This window comes from Apostichopus japonicus, chromosome 5 (genome assembly GCF_037975245.1).
Source record: "Apostichopus japonicus isolate 1M-3 chromosome 5, ASM3797524v1, whole genome shotgun sequence".
NCBI lineage: Eukaryota > Metazoa > Echinodermata > Holothuroidea > Aspidochirotida > Stichopodidae > Apostichopus > Apostichopus japonicus.
Genome location: NC_092565.1, coordinates 8,575,536 through 8,593,756, shown reverse-complemented (window position 1 = coordinate 8,593,756; position 18,221 = coordinate 8,575,536). Strand labels below are relative to the sequence as shown.

The 18,221-nt window shown below is 36.5% G+C and overlaps 1 protein-coding gene and 1 long non-coding RNA gene across 4 annotated transcripts in view; one reads left to right on the top strand and one right to left on the bottom strand.

Moving 5' to 3' along the window:
* Window positions 1-437: 437 nt before the first annotated feature.
* Window positions 438-17,113, top strand: LOC139967536 (LRP2-binding protein-like). Of its 2 annotated transcripts, none has more exons than XM_071971438.1 (8): window positions 438-841; window positions 2,382-2,684; window positions 4,033-4,146; window positions 4,409-4,657; window positions 8,600-8,651; window positions 13,306-13,477; window positions 14,685-14,850; window positions 15,730-17,113. In XM_071971438.1, the coding sequence occupies exons 2-8, from the start codon at window positions 2,445-2,447 to the stop codon at window positions 15,793-15,795; spliced, it is 1,059 nt and encodes a 352-aa protein (XP_071827539.1). In that variant the 5' UTR covers window positions 438-841; window positions 2,382-2,444; the 3' UTR covers window positions 15,796-17,113. The 2 variants fall into 2 exon arrangements, with proteins under 2 accessions (XP_071827539.1, XP_071827538.1); XM_071971437.1 differs by having other exon boundaries at window positions 439-873.
* Window positions 8,658-18,221, bottom strand: part of LOC139967547 (uncharacterized) — a 72,995-nt gene continuing 63,431 nt past the window's right edge. For both annotated transcript variants that reach the window (XR_011793037.1, XR_011793038.1), the window contains exon 3: window positions 8,658-10,980. This is a non-coding gene — a long non-coding RNA (uncharacterized lncRNA). The remainder of the gene's footprint in view (window positions 10,981-18,221) is intronic.

Here is an 18,221-nt window from a genome sequence, read left to right as displayed (position 1 = left end):
TGGCTCTGCCCTGGGGTATTGAAGTCGCTTCCGTATATGATTGTTTTACTATTATTATTATTTCATACCTGTATCACACAGGATTGAAAAATACTTCTTTTTACTGCTTTTTTATCAAATAATATATGGCCTAGTTGTAGTCCAAAACGAGACTAATCCCTTCTTGAAACCAGGGAGACGTGGCCGCTATATTCAGATTCCACATAATCATTGTGATTTTCAGTATAGTTTCTATCCTAGGAATATAAAGGACTGGAATACGCAATCCTTGCCAGTTAAGAAGAGCCATAGTCTTGAGGTGCATGTTTAAAATTAGATTGTCAACGCTGTTTTACATTGTTACATTGTTCATAACCGGTATATCCCTTTAACGTTCCAGCAGTACGGAGGATATTGTATATTACTAGCATCAGACCGTCACTCTTCTTTCCTATTCCTTTCCTTTTTTTGGCTGGTAAAATGTGCCTATGCTTTTCAGCATCATGGCATAGCAAAGTCAATACCATGCCTTTCATCATCTGGGATAATCGTATAGGGATTTTCGCAGGAATCGCATTTCCATTCAGAAGTGAAGTCTTGGAGACCTTGTTACCAGGCAACGTAAAGCCCTGTCAGGTTTCAAAACCGGAAGTACCTATTACACACACAGTATAGTATACACTACAAATTGATTGTGTTAATATTATACGTACACCAGTTACGCGACTATACACCTGCCTTTGTGTCTACGTTACCCGTGTTTAGGCCCTGTAAGTTGTAGACGAGTTACGACTAACTTGAAGTGTGCAGACAACATCATGATGTACCAGACATGACAGAATACGAGAGTCATTTAAGCATGGTTTGACAATAACCCTTTTTGGCCTAAGCTAAGTAAGCAGAGAGTTCTTCATAACTATGTCCAACTTGTAATGTTACTGCTATTGTACCCAATCATAACGTACTTATAGTACTCGTTAGTCTAGGCCTAACTAAGTTTGACATAACACTACAGCTTAGGCCCAGGCTTGCTGTATGTAACGTTTCCACTTTTAACTTTCTTGTTGGATAAGTGGTACACTGGCCTAGCCTTAGACAACAATACTGTTAACCCCTAGCCTAGGGATTTGGACTTGGAAATGTTTCAGAATTTCAAATTAGACATAAATCAGCCAAGTCCCTAACTTTAGTGCACAAAAAATACACAGCTCAGAAAATAGTGATATATATATACTTGTAGGTCTAATTAAAAGAGCATAGCCTAGTAAGTACTCTAATCAGCTTGCTAGCTCAGGCTTATAGGAATAACAGACCTCTTTCAAAATTCCTACACTGTGGCAACATAACACTTGGTAACTAATAAATGCTGTGAGATCAACCACATCCACAACGAGATGCAACATTCAGCTATAGTCAGGGAATAGTTTATCCAGTATCGCCAGGGGTATCGCATGGCAAAATGCTATGCAAAGTGGTCAAAGTGCTATACAAGTGAAAGTAGTAGCATGGTGGGCTCTTAATTGACGCACTTAAAGGGTGTGAAGACTCGCGCAAAAAGAAATGTCTAATGCCAGTAATTTGACCTAGTTTTGAATGAGGTGTAACAGAACCACCATTGATCCCAGAAAATACACACACAGCTTGCTACCATCGGTAATTAGACACTAGTGTACAGTCAGTACATACAGCTGTGGTCAATACCCACGGCACAGTATACAAATGATACAGCGATGGACATCTCAGGTCCAGCTAAAGATAACAATTAAGGTATCACGTTTCATTACTGTCTGCATTTTGTAGCGACACGAACAAAATGTAACTTTGCAAGCAACAGAAATTTAACTTTTTCAGATGGCCGCACACGGTTTGGAGCGAGTCTTCAATGCCTTTAAGGATTTGATTAATGATATCTATCAACGAAAAATCGCAATCACTCAACTGTATGCTCTTTTCATATGTGTAGTTCCTCAGAAATGTAATGATCTCAAAATATTTATTGTTATGTGCCTATACGCAACGTACAATTGAACAGAATTTGACAACAAAATGTCTACCTTGCCAATTTCTTTCATACCCCTAAATTGGCGATAAGCTAACTGTAGTGTAAGACTAAGTACATCCATTGACTTTGGATGCTGTTTGCTATGCTCTGAGCTTCTAAGCTCAGACAGGTCAGGTCCCAGAAAGTAGTGGTATCATACTGAGGTAATTTTGGTTATTTTTAGGGAGTAATATTTCCAAATGCCAAACAAATGTGAAAAATGGGGGGGGAGGGGTGATAAAAGCTTAAAAAAACACAACTTGATCAGCATAAACCTAAAATAGATTAAAACTCATCAAATATGTAGCTCTGCTTGACTGCAAAAATTTCTTACTTCCTTTTTTTTATATTTTTCAAACAGATAAGCAGATCCAGTTTTCAGACAGAATAAAACTGCTGGTAATCTTAGAAACCTTGTTTGGTCATGGAACACAAACTTGAACCAAAGCAACTTTCAGAAGAGAAGCTTCCTGATGGGAAAGGCAACAGCTTGCTTAGCATCCACAGTGATATTAAAAGTAGTGTACACATACTTGATGATGAAAATAACAAAAGAAAAGAAGAACAGGAGCTGTTAGAAAAAGTGGAGAAACTTCTTTTGGGAAAAGTTAAAGAAGATGATAAAGCAGCTATATTTCAGCTTGGGCAATTTTACTTTGAATCTGTAAGTAGAGCTGTTATATTGAGAAGGTCTTGGTTGACTCTGTTATTTTCCATGTAACCATCAAGGGTCTAAAGAATCAATTTGTTATCATCAGAGATGATGAAATACCTTGTCAGATAGCAACATGGTTTGTTGAATATGCAAGGTGGGAGGCATTTTTTATGCAGCAGAGTTTCTAAAATTGCAGGTATTACTTTTAGGCTAAGTAATATATTTTCCTCCCAAAAACCCTCACGATGTATAATTCTCTTGGTCTACATTTGTTCTCTCCTATTGTGCTATTGTTTGGGGCCATGCAAGCTCCGTACACTTAAAAAAGTTACTTATAATACAGAACAGAATTATTTGCTCAATTGATGGGAAGTTCTCTCTCTGATCATTCTGAGCCCAGTTTTCAAGAAATACAACCTCAATGTTTCTGATGTTATCAAACATATAGTTGCTGCTTTTAATGTTCAAGGTTTCTCAAAATATTCTGCCAGGTTCTCTCTCTGATTTCTTTGGTTCACCTATCCATGGGTACAGTATATACTAGATATTGTTCTGACGATACAAAACTATTATGCCCGCTTATCCTTGCTCAACAAAATATCAGGCCAGTTATGCTGGGCCTGCTACATGGAATGCCATTTGAAATTAATTAATAATTCAAGTGTCTCCTTCCATTTATATTTTAAGTGTAACTTAAAGAACTATTTGTTAACTGACTATTTTGAGTTATCTGTTTAATGTTTACGTCCATTGAAAGTTTTTTTTTCTTCCATATGTTCCTTTTCCTAGATTACTCTAGTATATACCTATATTGGTTTGTTTACATATACTTGTATATATATTTATGTGAATATATATATATTTAAATAAATATATATATATTTGTACGTGTTGATATTATGTAGGTGTGTTAGGTGTTTATATACGCTACCTATTTGTCTAAGTGTGTTTGTGTGTTGTTTGTATGTTCGTTTGTATCTCCTGTTACGTCGGTTCACAAAGAGAAGTACTTTCAATGAATCTCCTCAACCATTTGGATTAACTTGGATGAACTTGTTCAGTGAGTGGAGACAGAAGTGAAAGACACTCATATGAAATCACTGATTGGGGAACCAACATCTCTGAGCTGGTTGTTTGCTATTCCCATCAGTAGATAAACAATGTGGTTGCATATTTTAACCTGCTATCTGCTCAGCTATCATGTTTGTGTCAGTGAATGTGATAATCTTGCCAACATATATCATAAAAACAGTCTAAAGAGGTCACATCTGTCATCAAGGTTACTGTATATATATATATATATAGCCTTACAATGAGAAACTCATTAATTATGTTTGTTCTATTGTTTTGTTTGCAGGAGAGATATGAGGAGGCCAAATACCAATTTGAGAAGATAAAAGACTCTGACTTTCAAGCCCAGTTTCAACTTGGAATCATATTCTATGATGGACTTGGAACCAAAGCAGATCCTGTAAGCATTGCACATCTGTTGGCCATCTACTTCCCCATTATCCTCTCCATTCTGGAAATTTGGCGGGGGTGGGGGGGTTTGGGGGGGATGGCTGATCGGTATGAACATCTCACATGTCGAAAGTAATAAATACCCAGTACCACCAATACTTGGTGATAAAAATATCAAGCACCATACATAACAAGTAATAAAAATACAGGTCATATTCATTAGATAGCCAGCATTTTTGCTATCATTATTCTTTCTTTTCCACTGCTTCCAGAAAAGAGGTTTTGAATACATGCTGAACATTGCTAATTCTACCAACCCAAGAGCACACCATCTATTACCTTTTGCCCGTTATAACGTCGGACGAGCATTCTTTGAAGGGTTTGGAGTAAAACAGTCGGATGCGGAGGCAGAGAGATGGTGGTTGCTGGCCGCTGACGATGGCAATCCAAAGGGCAGCATCAAGGCTCAGACTGCCCTCGGAATGTACTACAGCAGGGAGGACAGTTTGAATCTTAAGCAGGTTTGTATAACGGGAGGACCAGAATTGGCCGATGGAGAGAGTTATTTAAAGCAGTATTTTGCGTCCTTTTCTATGATTTTTCTCAACCTCACTGACTCCACGATGCCATAACGACGTACATATTAAACTAGCTTATCTATTTAAATCTTACTTCAAATGGTGGCATAAAAAGTCGAAAAATTTACAACTTTCAACTTTGTTCTCTCCAAGATATTTTCCGTTGGGATCCCAATAAACCTCGCCCATAATATGAATATTTAAACACTAAGACCGTCATTGACCAATACGTAATACAACACCATGCTTGATTTGTGTACAGTCTATTTGGCAGTTGTACCAGGGGATTCCCTAACCACTCCCTGGTTGTACCAACACAAAGTTTTGAATCTATTTTTAGCAACGTCTCATATTGCATCTCTGATTGCTTGAATTCAAACTAGTGGGTTGGGGGAACTGTATGCGATTAATTTTAAATGTGGAATTTGTCGGTGGACACTTTTCTCATTATCTGCAAATATTCTTAATTACTCGCCAATTAACGTTGTTGGCAGGGAAAAACTTGGCTAATATCCCCTTAGCTTGCTGTTTTGTGATTGATATATGTTGAAAACTCGATGGACAGGTCAAAAAAGTGGGAAACTGCGACCAAACACAAAATGCTGCTTTAAGTCTTACCTATAAAGGAGCTGGAGCATCAAGTTAACACAATATAAAAATATGTAGAAAATGATAATATTAGGTATAAAGAAAAAGAACCACCAATGTTTCTAACCAGCATCTTACTGAGATTTAAAAATAACCAAAATAAATAGCACAAAGCAGGTGTTAGAGTCCAGGGGCTGCTTTTTCACAATTGCTTTTTACCTTTTTTTTCTCTTTTTGGTTGTTGAACCGGTATTTCCCATTCAGTAGTGGTAGTTTTTGGAATGTAGAACTTTTATGATGGCAAATGTCAACAGAGTTAAATACTTTGTAGCCAACAATATATTCAAGTGTTACTTAATATGAGGTCAAAATGTCTGTCTGCTAGTCTGAGTGGAAACCCTTGTAGAAGAGAACTCTGTGGTTGATTGCATTTCAAAACAAGGAGACAAAGGGCAAACAAAGGCCAAGGCTCAGCATTATATCACTGTATACGTAACATAGGCTTGTCTGCTAACCAGCATGAAAGTAAGAAGATTGTGAGGGGACCTAATACAGGTGTAGAATATTATCTATGACTTGGAAAAGATGATGTTTTTCTGATATTTTTTTTCCGCCTTCCAAGGGTAGGACCACTAAAGATCATTGTCGCAAGTTGTGAAAAGTTTACAATAGTGAGTGAATGTTTTCTCTGGGGTGTTTAACGAATGGATGGTTTTACGTGAGATATTTCTGCTCACAAAACCACCCCGAAGGGGTGAAGAATGATTTAGACACATAATTCAAGAATTGCAATAGGTTTGAGATATCTGTGTTAAACTTTTGTTCTTTGTCTTCTATAGTGCTGCCATTTTATGGGGATTCTTGTCCCTCAAAGTCATTTTATTTTTTACTAAACTACATTCAGGTGTCCATATATATATAAAGGACAGCCTGAGATTCAAAACATAACATAACATAACATAACAGGTTTAAGGGCCAAGAAGGACACATGCCCCATGGAAAGCCCAACCATAGAAAACCCCAGCACAGGAGTACAAACAAATATATATATATACTGTATATATATATATATATATAAATGAAAATCGTAATGAGTTGGAAAATCAAGAACAGTGGAAAAACTTTCAGCCTCCACCGGGATTCGAACCACGGGCCTTCCGTATATATACATATATATATATCAAGATTTTTCCCGTCTGGATATTAGAAAATTTAGATTCTCTCAAATTTTATTTATTTATATATATATATATATATATACATATATATATATACATATATATATATATATATATATATATATATATATATATATATATATATATATATATAAATATAAATAATATATAATATATATAATATCCAGACGGGAAAAATCTTGACTTAATTTATTTGAGACTATGAGTTCAAGACACAGTTGAAACCTTCACAAAATCACAAACACCTAAAGAATCACTGGTTGTAAGGAACTGTAAGGAGTGTTAGCTCAGCGGTTAATGCCGGTGCCTTTCAATCATAAGGTCCCCAGTTCCAGTCTCATTAATGTATGTCGTCCAGTTACAGAGTTGTAGACAATTGACAATTCATAATCATGGACGTTAAATACGAATCTAAGAGACTGACCTTGGTCAGCTTGCAGCTTTGATAAGCCAATGATGGCTTTTTTTGCAAGTTCCTGCTTGCAGGAGGATCTAAAACACATACAAACTTATAAATCTGTATCATAGTCACCATTGAGTCTCCTCAATTCAAGTATAGTTATCCCAAGAGCTCTAAAACGACTTTCATAAGAGAGATGCCCGATGTTGGAAATAATCCGAGTAACCCTCCACTGAACCTGCTCAAGTACAAATTTATACTTTTTATAAAATGGATTCCAAGCTTGTATAGCATACTCAAGGTGTGGTCTTAGTTACTGTTTGTACCAGTTTAAAACAACATCCATTCTTACCTAGCTTTCTAGCATACTCAAGATGTGGTCTTAGTAACTGTTTGTACCAGTTTAAAACAACATCCGTTCTTACCTAGGAAGAGGAAGTTTCGCTTGATCGAACGAATATCCGATTTGCCTTAGAGGCAGCTAAAGGCACGCAGCTTTGAATGGCTTTGAACAAACTAGTCATAACAAAACCAAGATCATGCTCATCATCAACACTATCCAGAGCAATGCCACTCATGTTGTAGTTTAAAACTCTAAATTTTAGGAGCCAAGATGGACTACTTTTACACTTACCATCACATTAAAAGACATTTGCCAAGTTTTGGACCATGCAACTAGCTTTTCTCAATCACACAGTCAAATGAGCATGATCTCGGATGTCATCAACCTTTCTATAAAGCTTGGTATTATCAACAAATTTGCAAATATTAGAAGTCACACCAACATCAATGTCATTTATATAAATTAAAAAGAGAAGGGGTCCCAAAAGAGGAGCCCCGAGGAACACCACTTGTGATAAAATAATTTAAAAAAATGAAGAATGAATGAGGATTGAGGTAATTTCCTGTAATTTCTAAACAGTGAATGAGTTTAATTCATTCTTCTTGAGTTCACAAACTATTAATCTAAATCACTAGGTTAATATTACCCTCCAAAGATAAAGCATGGTCAGTTTGTTAAGTGAGTCCATTGTGTGGAGGACGCAAAGTCTATTTTATTGATTGGTTTTGGTCATCAGTCATCAAACCTTTCAAACATATACTTGAACGTCATAGTTTGTTACCTCCACTTTAGCAAGTCTTCATTGGGGTCAAAGGTTGTTTAAAGTCAATTGATGCAGGAGTTTCTCTTTTTTTTATACTTGACATCATGGAGGTAAAACCTGTTTTACCTCCATGTTGACATATAGTTCTTGGTTTGCTAGTGCTCATTTTGTTGCTTGTGCTTGGTCATTTCTAGTCAAACAGTAAGAATCATTCTATGATCAGTTCCTCAATATGTAGGTGTACCAGGTACATGTAAGTGATTTATTGAGTTTACAATGTCAACCAACCAAGGCATAGAAAGTGTAACGCACGGGTCCTCATATAATAGAATACCAAACAGCTTAGCTTGGTTAAATTTCATCTCTGGTGTTTACATCTATGTTTAATACTCAGCTCATGCAAAATGTTACACAGGTTGCAGTTTGATTCTTATTGTTTTCAAGGTGACATAAATGAAATGAAATGGACTAGGAACTAATAAGCTATTAGTGTATCGGTTTCTCTTCTTATTTCTGATAGTCAAAACATCAATATAAATTGCGTAATCTTCATGCAAATGTTTAACTAATATTTTCTTGTCTGCTTTTGTAGGCTTTTTTCTGGCATTCTGAAGCGACCGGAAATGGAAGCCTAGAATCTCAAGGTAGGGTTTTTAGCCATCGTTTAAGTGAATTAATACGACCACATGTACTCTATAGATATAGATTCTGCATTTGTGATCTGATTAGGTTTTTACCATATTTGTCTGGAAAAAAAAAAGTAGGACAAGTTGCCACAGGCTTGAGATTGGATCTAAGTTGAGGGACATTCTTCATCATTTTGGGATGAGATTAGTAACAAAATTTGCAGTTTGCTGTGTAAAATGAGATTGATTGAACTACTGTTACTATTGCCAATCTGTGAGCATCTTGGAGTAGTTTGAAAAGGAATGGATTTTTCATTGTATACATTCCACCTTCTGGAACCACCTGGAAATCCAGACAATTTATATCAAAACCTGCGCGCAAAGAGGACATGTCTGAGGAAATCCAAAGGTATGGTAACCCTTTGGCGCGTAGCCAAGGGAGGGGGGGCGAAGGATGTGACCGCCCCCCCTTGAGCATTTTTTTTTTCAAAATACAAAATGCTTAGATGCAACTTACACAGCCTGGGGGGTGCCGTTTCCAGCGATCTGAGAGGCAATTTTGCACAAAATTTGCTTGTACGCTTCGCATGGTGGCGCTACGCTTAGATAGTTTCGCCCCTCCCTTGGCAAATTCCTCGCTACGCGCCTGGTAACCCTATAGATTTATTCTATTGCTAAAGATAGTCTCACTGCGTTGGAATGAAATGTTTCAGCTATCTTCCATCATTTGCAGACCGGTTCCATACTAAAGCATACATTAAGATAGAGTGCACCAGCTTAAAAAAAAAGTGTGAATAATATCTTATGGTGCTCTGCAGAGTTTATATCTTGCAGTTAAAGGGTTCTACCGTATAAAACAAGTTTTGAGAATCTACTATCTATGTTGACAAACTGACAATAGTGTTTGTACTGGTTATAGACTTCACCTCATTAATTAGACATCTTGCTTTTGTTGATTTGCCTAGATTTGCAATTATTTCAAATCAGAACAGTTCATAGTCCCGCCGGCTCTCCCACCCCCCCCCCTTCCCCAGTCTCCTCTCATCTTCTCCCTTAACAGATTCATGTAGAATTGACCCTGTGACCGTTCATTCAATTCTTGGCTGAGTAAAGAGTAACAGCGCCACTATTATTGCTAATTCTCTCAGTGAAAGTGCAATTAATGTAAACTGCAAATAGGTTCGGAGCCCTCAGTATTACAAAACAAGCTTTCCAATACTGAGTACGTCCCTTTCATACACAGGAATATTGCAAATAATTGACGTTTTTACTGCACCAGGAAATGAGGTCATGTAAAGGAGTTGGTTAGCCTCACGTATAAAGCCAAAGTCATATGTTTACTGTGTAAATATATATATATAGATAGTATGATAATAAATTGCTTTATATGGAAAAAAGTGTCGCAAAAAATTGGGGTCATTGTAGTTTATGCATTGTGATAGTTGTTTGTATGTTATTAAGAGTTACTCTTAACCTCATTTTAAGCAACCATGCAACATATATATTTCATGTGATTGTTAATGTATTTTTTTTTTGGAAGACATTGATGCTGCTATAAAGAGAATGGCACCATCTTGCCTAACAAGCATCAGTGTAGACATTGAGATATGTTGCAGGTGAGGTAGGACTGTCGTTGTTGGTCTATAACGTAGAATAGCTACTTGCTGCAGATGCAATTGATTTGGAGTGACATCTGTCGTAAAATTATTTAATTGAATTATTAATCTGTCAGTGGATTGTGAATTTGTTGTGCACAGATATAATCATCAGATCTAAGGGCTTCTGTAATTCACACTTTGATTGGGTACCATGGGATGTAGTGGTAGTCTTTGGTGACTTAGAAATTAGCTTGGTATAAAAGATTTATCTTTAGTAAGATGTTTGATATATATCTGCTGTACCTCTGCACTGGTTTCCTGTTGCCCCATCTCAGAGTTAACTCTGTGTCAAATAAAGTTGACTCTCTCTCTCTCTGCCAAAAAAACAAACATGATGACATCACTTGGAGAGCTGAGAGCTTGTGAGCAAGTAGAAATAATAGTATCTGACTTACTATTGTAGTCCATGTTGTTTTCACTAGACAGTTAACCAAGCAGATATCTATGTTAACAAAGCAAGCTTGATTTATATTGCATCACTTTATATGATTGCTGAAGGAACCTGCTGTCACATACTGAGCTCTCTTGGAGGATCAATTCAATTAGTCACAAAACACTTAATCCTTCTTTGAGAACAGCTACCTCTGTCATCAACACTTGGTACTTGTTGAGGACTTCTGGAATGGTGGACATTGTTTCTGGTGTCTCTTGCAATAATTCCTCTAACGAAGCCGTAACCAATACCAGATCTACGACAAAATGAAAAAAGATCTCATTCATGTCACAATTGTGATCGTGAAGTAATATTGCAATAACTGGTTTGTAACATTATTGTACAATAGCTGTATTAAAGTGCAACAATCATATATTACAATAACTGGATTGTACAATAACCATATTACAATAACTGGTTTGTAACATGTAGTTTGTACAATAGCTGTATTGTAGTGCAACAATCATATATTACAATAACTGGATTGTACAATAACCATATTACAATAACTGGTTTGTAACATGTAGTTTGTACAATAGCTGTATTGTAGTGCAATAACCATATTACAATAACTGGTTTGTACGATAACCATATTACAATAATTTGTAACATGTAGTTTGTTCAATAGCTGTATTGTAGTGCAATAATCACATATTACAATAAATGGTTTGTAGAATGAACACATTACAATAACTGGTTTGTAACATGTAGTTTGTACAATAGCTGTATTGTAGTGCAATAATCATATATTACAATCACTGGTTTATACAATAACCATATTACAATAACTGGTTTGTAACATGTAGTTTGTACAATAGCTGTATTGTAGCACAATAACCATATTACAATAACTGGTTTGTACAATAACCATATTACAATAATTTGTAACATGTAGTTTGTTCAATAGCTGTATTGTAGTGCAATAAGCATATTACAATAACTGGTACATTGTAAGATTGATATGCTGTGAAAGTTTAAAGAACAAGCAGGATGTGTTTCAAGGTTATTCTTAAACATTATTTTGATTCTTACTTAATACATATATTGGCTGAAACTGAAATATCACTCTCCCTAACAATTGATCTATTCTTCAGAAGGTGTCATTTATTTGTAACTAGTTTTTGTTTTTTATAAAGTCAGTTTGTGTTATCTGGCTGTCAAATGTTGTAAATAAATTGAATGATTTTGACAAGGTAACTGACTCTGCATATGACATATCAAGAGTGAAAATAACGGAACAGAATAAAACCACTTATTTCTATGTGCTAACATGTGAAACCTGTCATATTTTAGGTACTCCCTAGCAAATTCAAATAGTCTACGTCAATATCATAAATACTTTCGGTTATGTGCCATTCATCGGCTTCGGACCTCTGCACTTATGACATTGATCTCCAAATATCGGCTTTCGCTTTAGTTCATTACAAGTAAAACTAGATTCCTTTGTTTAAAGGGAAAACACCGCACACCCGACAAGGATCTCTGGCATGTTCTGTCTAATTAATGGGAACAAACAAATTTTTCCACTTGTCGTTATTTTTTTGGGAATGTGTTTTCAACTTTGAAATCCTCTTTCTATTTCAACTGCATTTTTTTTGGTCTTTCCCAACTTTATTATTATATGTTGTTCATATTTGTTATGACAAATGTATAATAGGAAGTAGTATTTTAACAACTTTATTTGCCTTAGAATGCAACAATTGTTACCTCAAACTTCTGTCTTTCCCAACTTCATTATTATATTTTGTTAACATTTGTTATCGCAAAAGTATTCACGATCAACAGGAAGTAGTATTGTAACAACTCTATATGCTTTACAATGCAACAATTGATACCTCAAACTTCTGTTTTTGTCAGGAGTCGGCTTAAACAACCCCCGCGCCACATCCCCTTCTTTATAAAATCCTGTTTCAAACCCCTGAAGATTTCATAAATTCTCTGCCTTTGTGGTAATTGAAAAGATTAATGTTTCTTACCTGTTTCAATTGCAAAGGTCCAAGAAGTGTGAACTCCTAACCTCATAAAACAAATACAAGTTAGTCTACAAGTTAGTTCAACACTGTAGCCCGCTTCAAAGAACTTGAACAAAAGATGATGATCAGTCAGTGTTAGGTGATATTTATTTATGATATATGGCTATGGCTATATATGACTATATATATATATATATATATATATATTGAATATATATACCAGTTTACTATATATTATGTCATACCACTTGCTACACATTCAATTCTTATATATATATTGGTTGGTTGGCGTCTATCTTGGCGCAGAGTGCTCTACGTTTTAGCGATCGTCAGACAACTTGAGTTGTCTGACGATCGCTAAAACGTGTGAAACTCCGAGTTACAACTACTAGTGTTCCACTAGTCTCAACTAGTATCAACATATATATATATATATATATATATATACATATATGCCAGTTGCCTGATGATCGGTGCACGGGCCAGACCCGTGGAACTCCCGAGTAGCATTATGATGGTATTTAGTTAAGTATATTATGTGATATATAGATATATATATATATATGTCTTCACCTCTGATTCTGGTATCTCTTTCTTGTTTTGTCTAGGTGCATTGGGAGTGATGTATCAGACAGGACAGGGGGTAAGACAAGACTTTGATTCCGCCTTTGAATGCTTGAAGGAGGCGTCTGAAAGGGGTAATGTGTATGCCATGGGTCACCTTGTTGGACACTTCTACGGAACTAAGATGTATACCAAAGCAGCGGAGTTGGCTCTGAGGTGCGGCAAAGTAATCTTGAATAATTAATGACAATATGAAATTCAAGTCCAAGGAACTTATATCATTTTCACTGTGTCTTACTCGTTTTAGAATGATTCATGTACCAGTATACCATTCACCACCTATAACCTAGAGGTCTTTCAAATAGCACTATGATATGTATACATTATATTGAGGTCATTATAACCTAGAGGTCTTTCATTAGCACTGTGATATGTATAAGTATATCGAGATCATTATAACCTAGAGGTCTTTCATTGGCACTGTCATATGTGTACATTATATTGACGTCATTGTAACCATTATAACCTACAGGTCTTTCATTGGCACTGTGATATATATACATTATATTGAGGTCATTGTTAGGAGGTACTGGTCGGGGCACTTTGTGATATTTGAAGTGCAAGAATAAGACAATCCAAACTCAGAAATAGGTGAATGTGTGACTGAATAAATCTAACTGAATAATTATGCTCTGAAAATCAAACTAAATATGAATTTACAAGTTCACCAAGATTGAAAGTAGTTTTGTTTGTTTCAATATTTGGATGTCTTTTGTTATCTGTTTTTCTGTTTTGTATGAGCAGCAACACCTCAATATAATCACCAGTAATACCTGTCATAAAACAAATAATCCTTTACTTTCCATTGTACCAGGACAAAGTAGTTTCCAGCATTTTATTCCTCAAGAAAATTGTTTACTTGATATGTCAAAGAAACTATTTTAGTTTCGATTTGTGACATCAGTAAACCGATTCTCCATGGCATGCTTGAAAATTTCATTCTAATATTCAACCAATTTTCATTTTCAGAAATATGCTTTCCATTTAATTTGTGTCATAGATACCTGCAAGCCTGATTGAGCAGTGGCATTTTCAAAACTAAAAGCGGTCTGGAAAAAAAAATGTTCTTGAGAATGGAGGAAGGGTATATGTGATTGCAAAAGACATTATGCAATGTTTTTTGAAATTATCGATTTGTCAGCAGAAGAGACAAATGAGCAAATAATTTGCACTTACTAGCAGGTACTAAAACTAGCAAAAACACTACTGGGCAGGTATTTTGATCGGAATGGAACTTTTGAGCGTGTTTGTGTGTGTCAAAATAGTTGTAACAGACTATGCAATAATCATTACATGTTTCGTATATGTTTAAGCTTAGAATTACTTGTTTTGTCGTAACGGTTTCCGCTTACTCTGTTCGCAGACTAACTCTTCTAGAGAATATTGAGGAGATAAAGGATGCCACAGACTGCCTGCCCATATTCATTACTAAAGGAATTGCTATGGGTTGCTTCTATTATGCTAGGTGTCTTCATATTGGTCAAGGAGTTAAGAAGGATAAAGATCTTGCACAGACGTACTATTCCAAAGTAAGTTTTGTTTGATCATGTTGACGAATGTGAAAGTTATCAAATTTGGTACCAAACCTTCAGCCATGTTAGGAGGTTAAGACTTCAAAATGAATTATTTAACCTTAAAATACATCATGCATCATACATGGAAATTTTCCATTAACTTAACTTGATCTATTTCATTTACCCAAAGAAGAATACACGGTACACAGGCTTAGATTTTTGGAATAGTGTCATATGGATTCCTTGCGGAACTCGCCACAAAACACCCTGTTACGCAGCAAATATCACAACAAAATAAGCACATTTCGCGCTAACTCTTTTCATAACTTTCTAAGTAGAGCACTCAGAAAACTCTTTCTTATGTCATTTTGAAGAATATTGCGTCTTTTTTACAGTGATGTGTCGTTATATATCATGCGTGTGAACTTAACCCTATACTTTGTAATCTGAAAAAGTAAAAACCACTTCGGAAAGAATGTCCCTATCTCTCAATGCTTACATTGTGCTTGCTGGGAGTGTGATTGTGTAACCAATTTCTTTCCTATGCTAAAGAAAAGTTTGTTGACACCTCTCTCGAGTGATATCAAATTCGACTTGATTGGTCAATATTAAGGCTCGTACTTTTCACCAGCAAATCAAAAGCATCGTAAGAAATTTTGTGAAGTCCTACTTTACACGGCTAATCTGAACACACCACAGTGTGCAGTGCTCTCACAGCAATTTTGGAGAGTCGAAACTGCAACGCTTCCTGTGCGTATACAACAGCATTTAATTCTCCGATAAGGGGCCGTTTACAGAGCAAAAGTTTCCATATGTGTTGGAAAGAATACCTTGCTTCTTGCCTTTTTGTCTTATTATTAGTTTCTTTACATTTTCTACCCTGTTTCCTTGCAGGCATTCCAGTTTGATAGTGCTGTGACACAGAGACTTCAAGATATGGTGACACATGGTGTGATATGATCTCTACTTGACATACTGACAACATTCCTCAGGAAAAACCATGAAAATCTCCGTCCAAAACAAGTTATATTTTCTTCCACTGTTTGATAGAAAATAAGTATTTTTAACCTGTATGTATATAGTTGGATAAATCTAGATCTGTTTATCAAGAAGAATTTAATATGTTTGGTAATCATTTTTTTTTTATTAAGAAACAATGTTTGGTGTGTTTTATTGCTGACTTACGATTTGAGTAACCATGAAGTGCTTACATGACGTAAAGATCTCAACTTAGTCCATCTTGTAGCATCTTCAACAGACAACGGTGCTTGTTATAGTTATTGGTGTGGGCCGGCAGGCCGTAAGACAGCTATGCTACTTTTTCTCTTCTCGTTTAGTTCATTTATTCGATTATAAAGTGTCATGCTGTCGGGGAGAAATGGTCTTTGATTATGTGTGGGAGGTCGGAACTAATATTGGTATGTAGGGGTTCCTTTAGTTCATTACATTATGTCTCGGTCATTTGATTCCTTCTGCTCCTCTCATACAATGTTGTAAGTAAAAACAACATAGCATGTTTATATGGCTTACGACCCCATGGCGCCCGGTGGCCTCACTAGGAAGTTTGACTAGTGGAGGACTTCCAGTCTCTGTTTATGTGAGATTGCTTATTTTATTTAGATTTAATCCCATCGTAGGGAGCCACACATTGTCTCATTAATGCATAATGTTTGTCTATACGATATTTGGAATTCACACTCACAGGTTCATTTATTCACTTTAGAACTTACTAAGTGATGTTTATCGGGCCCCAGTTAACTTCCCAGTGATTCCAGAGATTGGGAATGGTGGGGAAGGGGAAGGGGGGAGGGGGTGGATGAAATTGATAATAAAAAGTGGTGCAAAACTGTTGTTGAACCAATTTAAGATGCTTTCCATTTACTCTGTACCAGTAGAAGGCCTTCATTATAAAAACCTGTGAATGAGACATCCCTGTGACCAGAATTATTTCTGTAGAGTGTCATTGAACCTCAGAGTTTCACAATCAAGTGCACAGGAACCGTCTGTCGAATATTGTCAAGGAATCTTTTCAGTGACTCAACCGTTCACGCCCAAGAAAGTAACAGTTTTAGCAGTATTCCTAAGGTCAAAGAGATTACTAGTTAACTATTTTTATCCCCTCCTAAATTGTACTTTATAATAAGTAGATTTTCGGTTTCAAAGGAGTGGTAAGGGTGAGGTTACTTTGTTTAATTTCTTTTGTCATCTTATATCGTTTGTTATTCTCACTATGCACTATAAATAAAATATGGATAAATAAAAAACCCACAAACAATAACTATACAGCTCTCAATGATATTATCACGAACAAATTTCTAAGAGTGTCCCCCTTAATTACGTACGTGCTACATGAAGTGAAAGTTAAGGACGGTTATTTTCGTGACGTCAGAGTGAACTTGAAAGTCCACTTACCGTTAGTGAAATGATCGACAAATTAAGGTGTTTTAAAGGGATCGCCCGCCCACTGATTGCGTTATAAGTCGGCGGAAGTTGTGGGTGCAAGGAGCGGGTCATGGGTCCGTTCACAAGGCGGAAGACGTGGGACACGGGGCGGGGTATGGGCTCGATCACAAGACCAGAAAGAACAAATGAAGGGTTTCGCTTTTAGATGCAAAAACGATATGATTTGAAGTTCTGACAGGTCTACTGAGAAACCGGTTACATAAGTGTAATCAAGAATTTGCTCGAAGGGTGTAAGGGGGTAAGGGTAAGGGAGAGAGGAGGGGTGCTTTTGTTGTTATTACTTGAAACGATCATGAAACTGCTATCTTATTATTTTGTTAAGTTTGTAACAGTAGTAAATATCAGGGGCGTATCCAGGATTTTCCAATAGGGGGGGCGCCAGGCATGAATGATCGCCGTCCTGGGGGATGGGTCTAAGGGGAGGGGTGTACAATTTTTGCTTTCAAAGAAGGGCTGAAATGCAAAATGGTGTCATATGCATGGGCGGCGATCCGTACTTCCGAGTGTGGGGGGGGGGGATATTACCTTTTTGACTATCTAAGCGTAGCGCCACCATGAGTTGGCGCGAAGCGTACAAGAAAATTTTGGGATTAACAAACCCTCTGGATGGCCGGAAACGGCACTTCCCGAGGTTTCCAAGCGGCATATACCCAACTTTAAAATAGGGATGTCATGTCCGAAATATCTCATAATCAGGATCCAAAATACTTTTTTTTTTAATTTCGGGTGTTATTTTGGGAAAATTGCCCCTGTCAATCTTGTTTCAGGCGCAACGTTAGAATGTTCGAGAGCTCTGTTATATTATTCGATGAAGAAAATGGCCTCATGCAGGCTATTATAGGCCTATACACATGCAATACACAATTACACATAGTTACATTCCTAGGTACCGATTGCTAAGGCATCCAGGTGAAACGTGTATT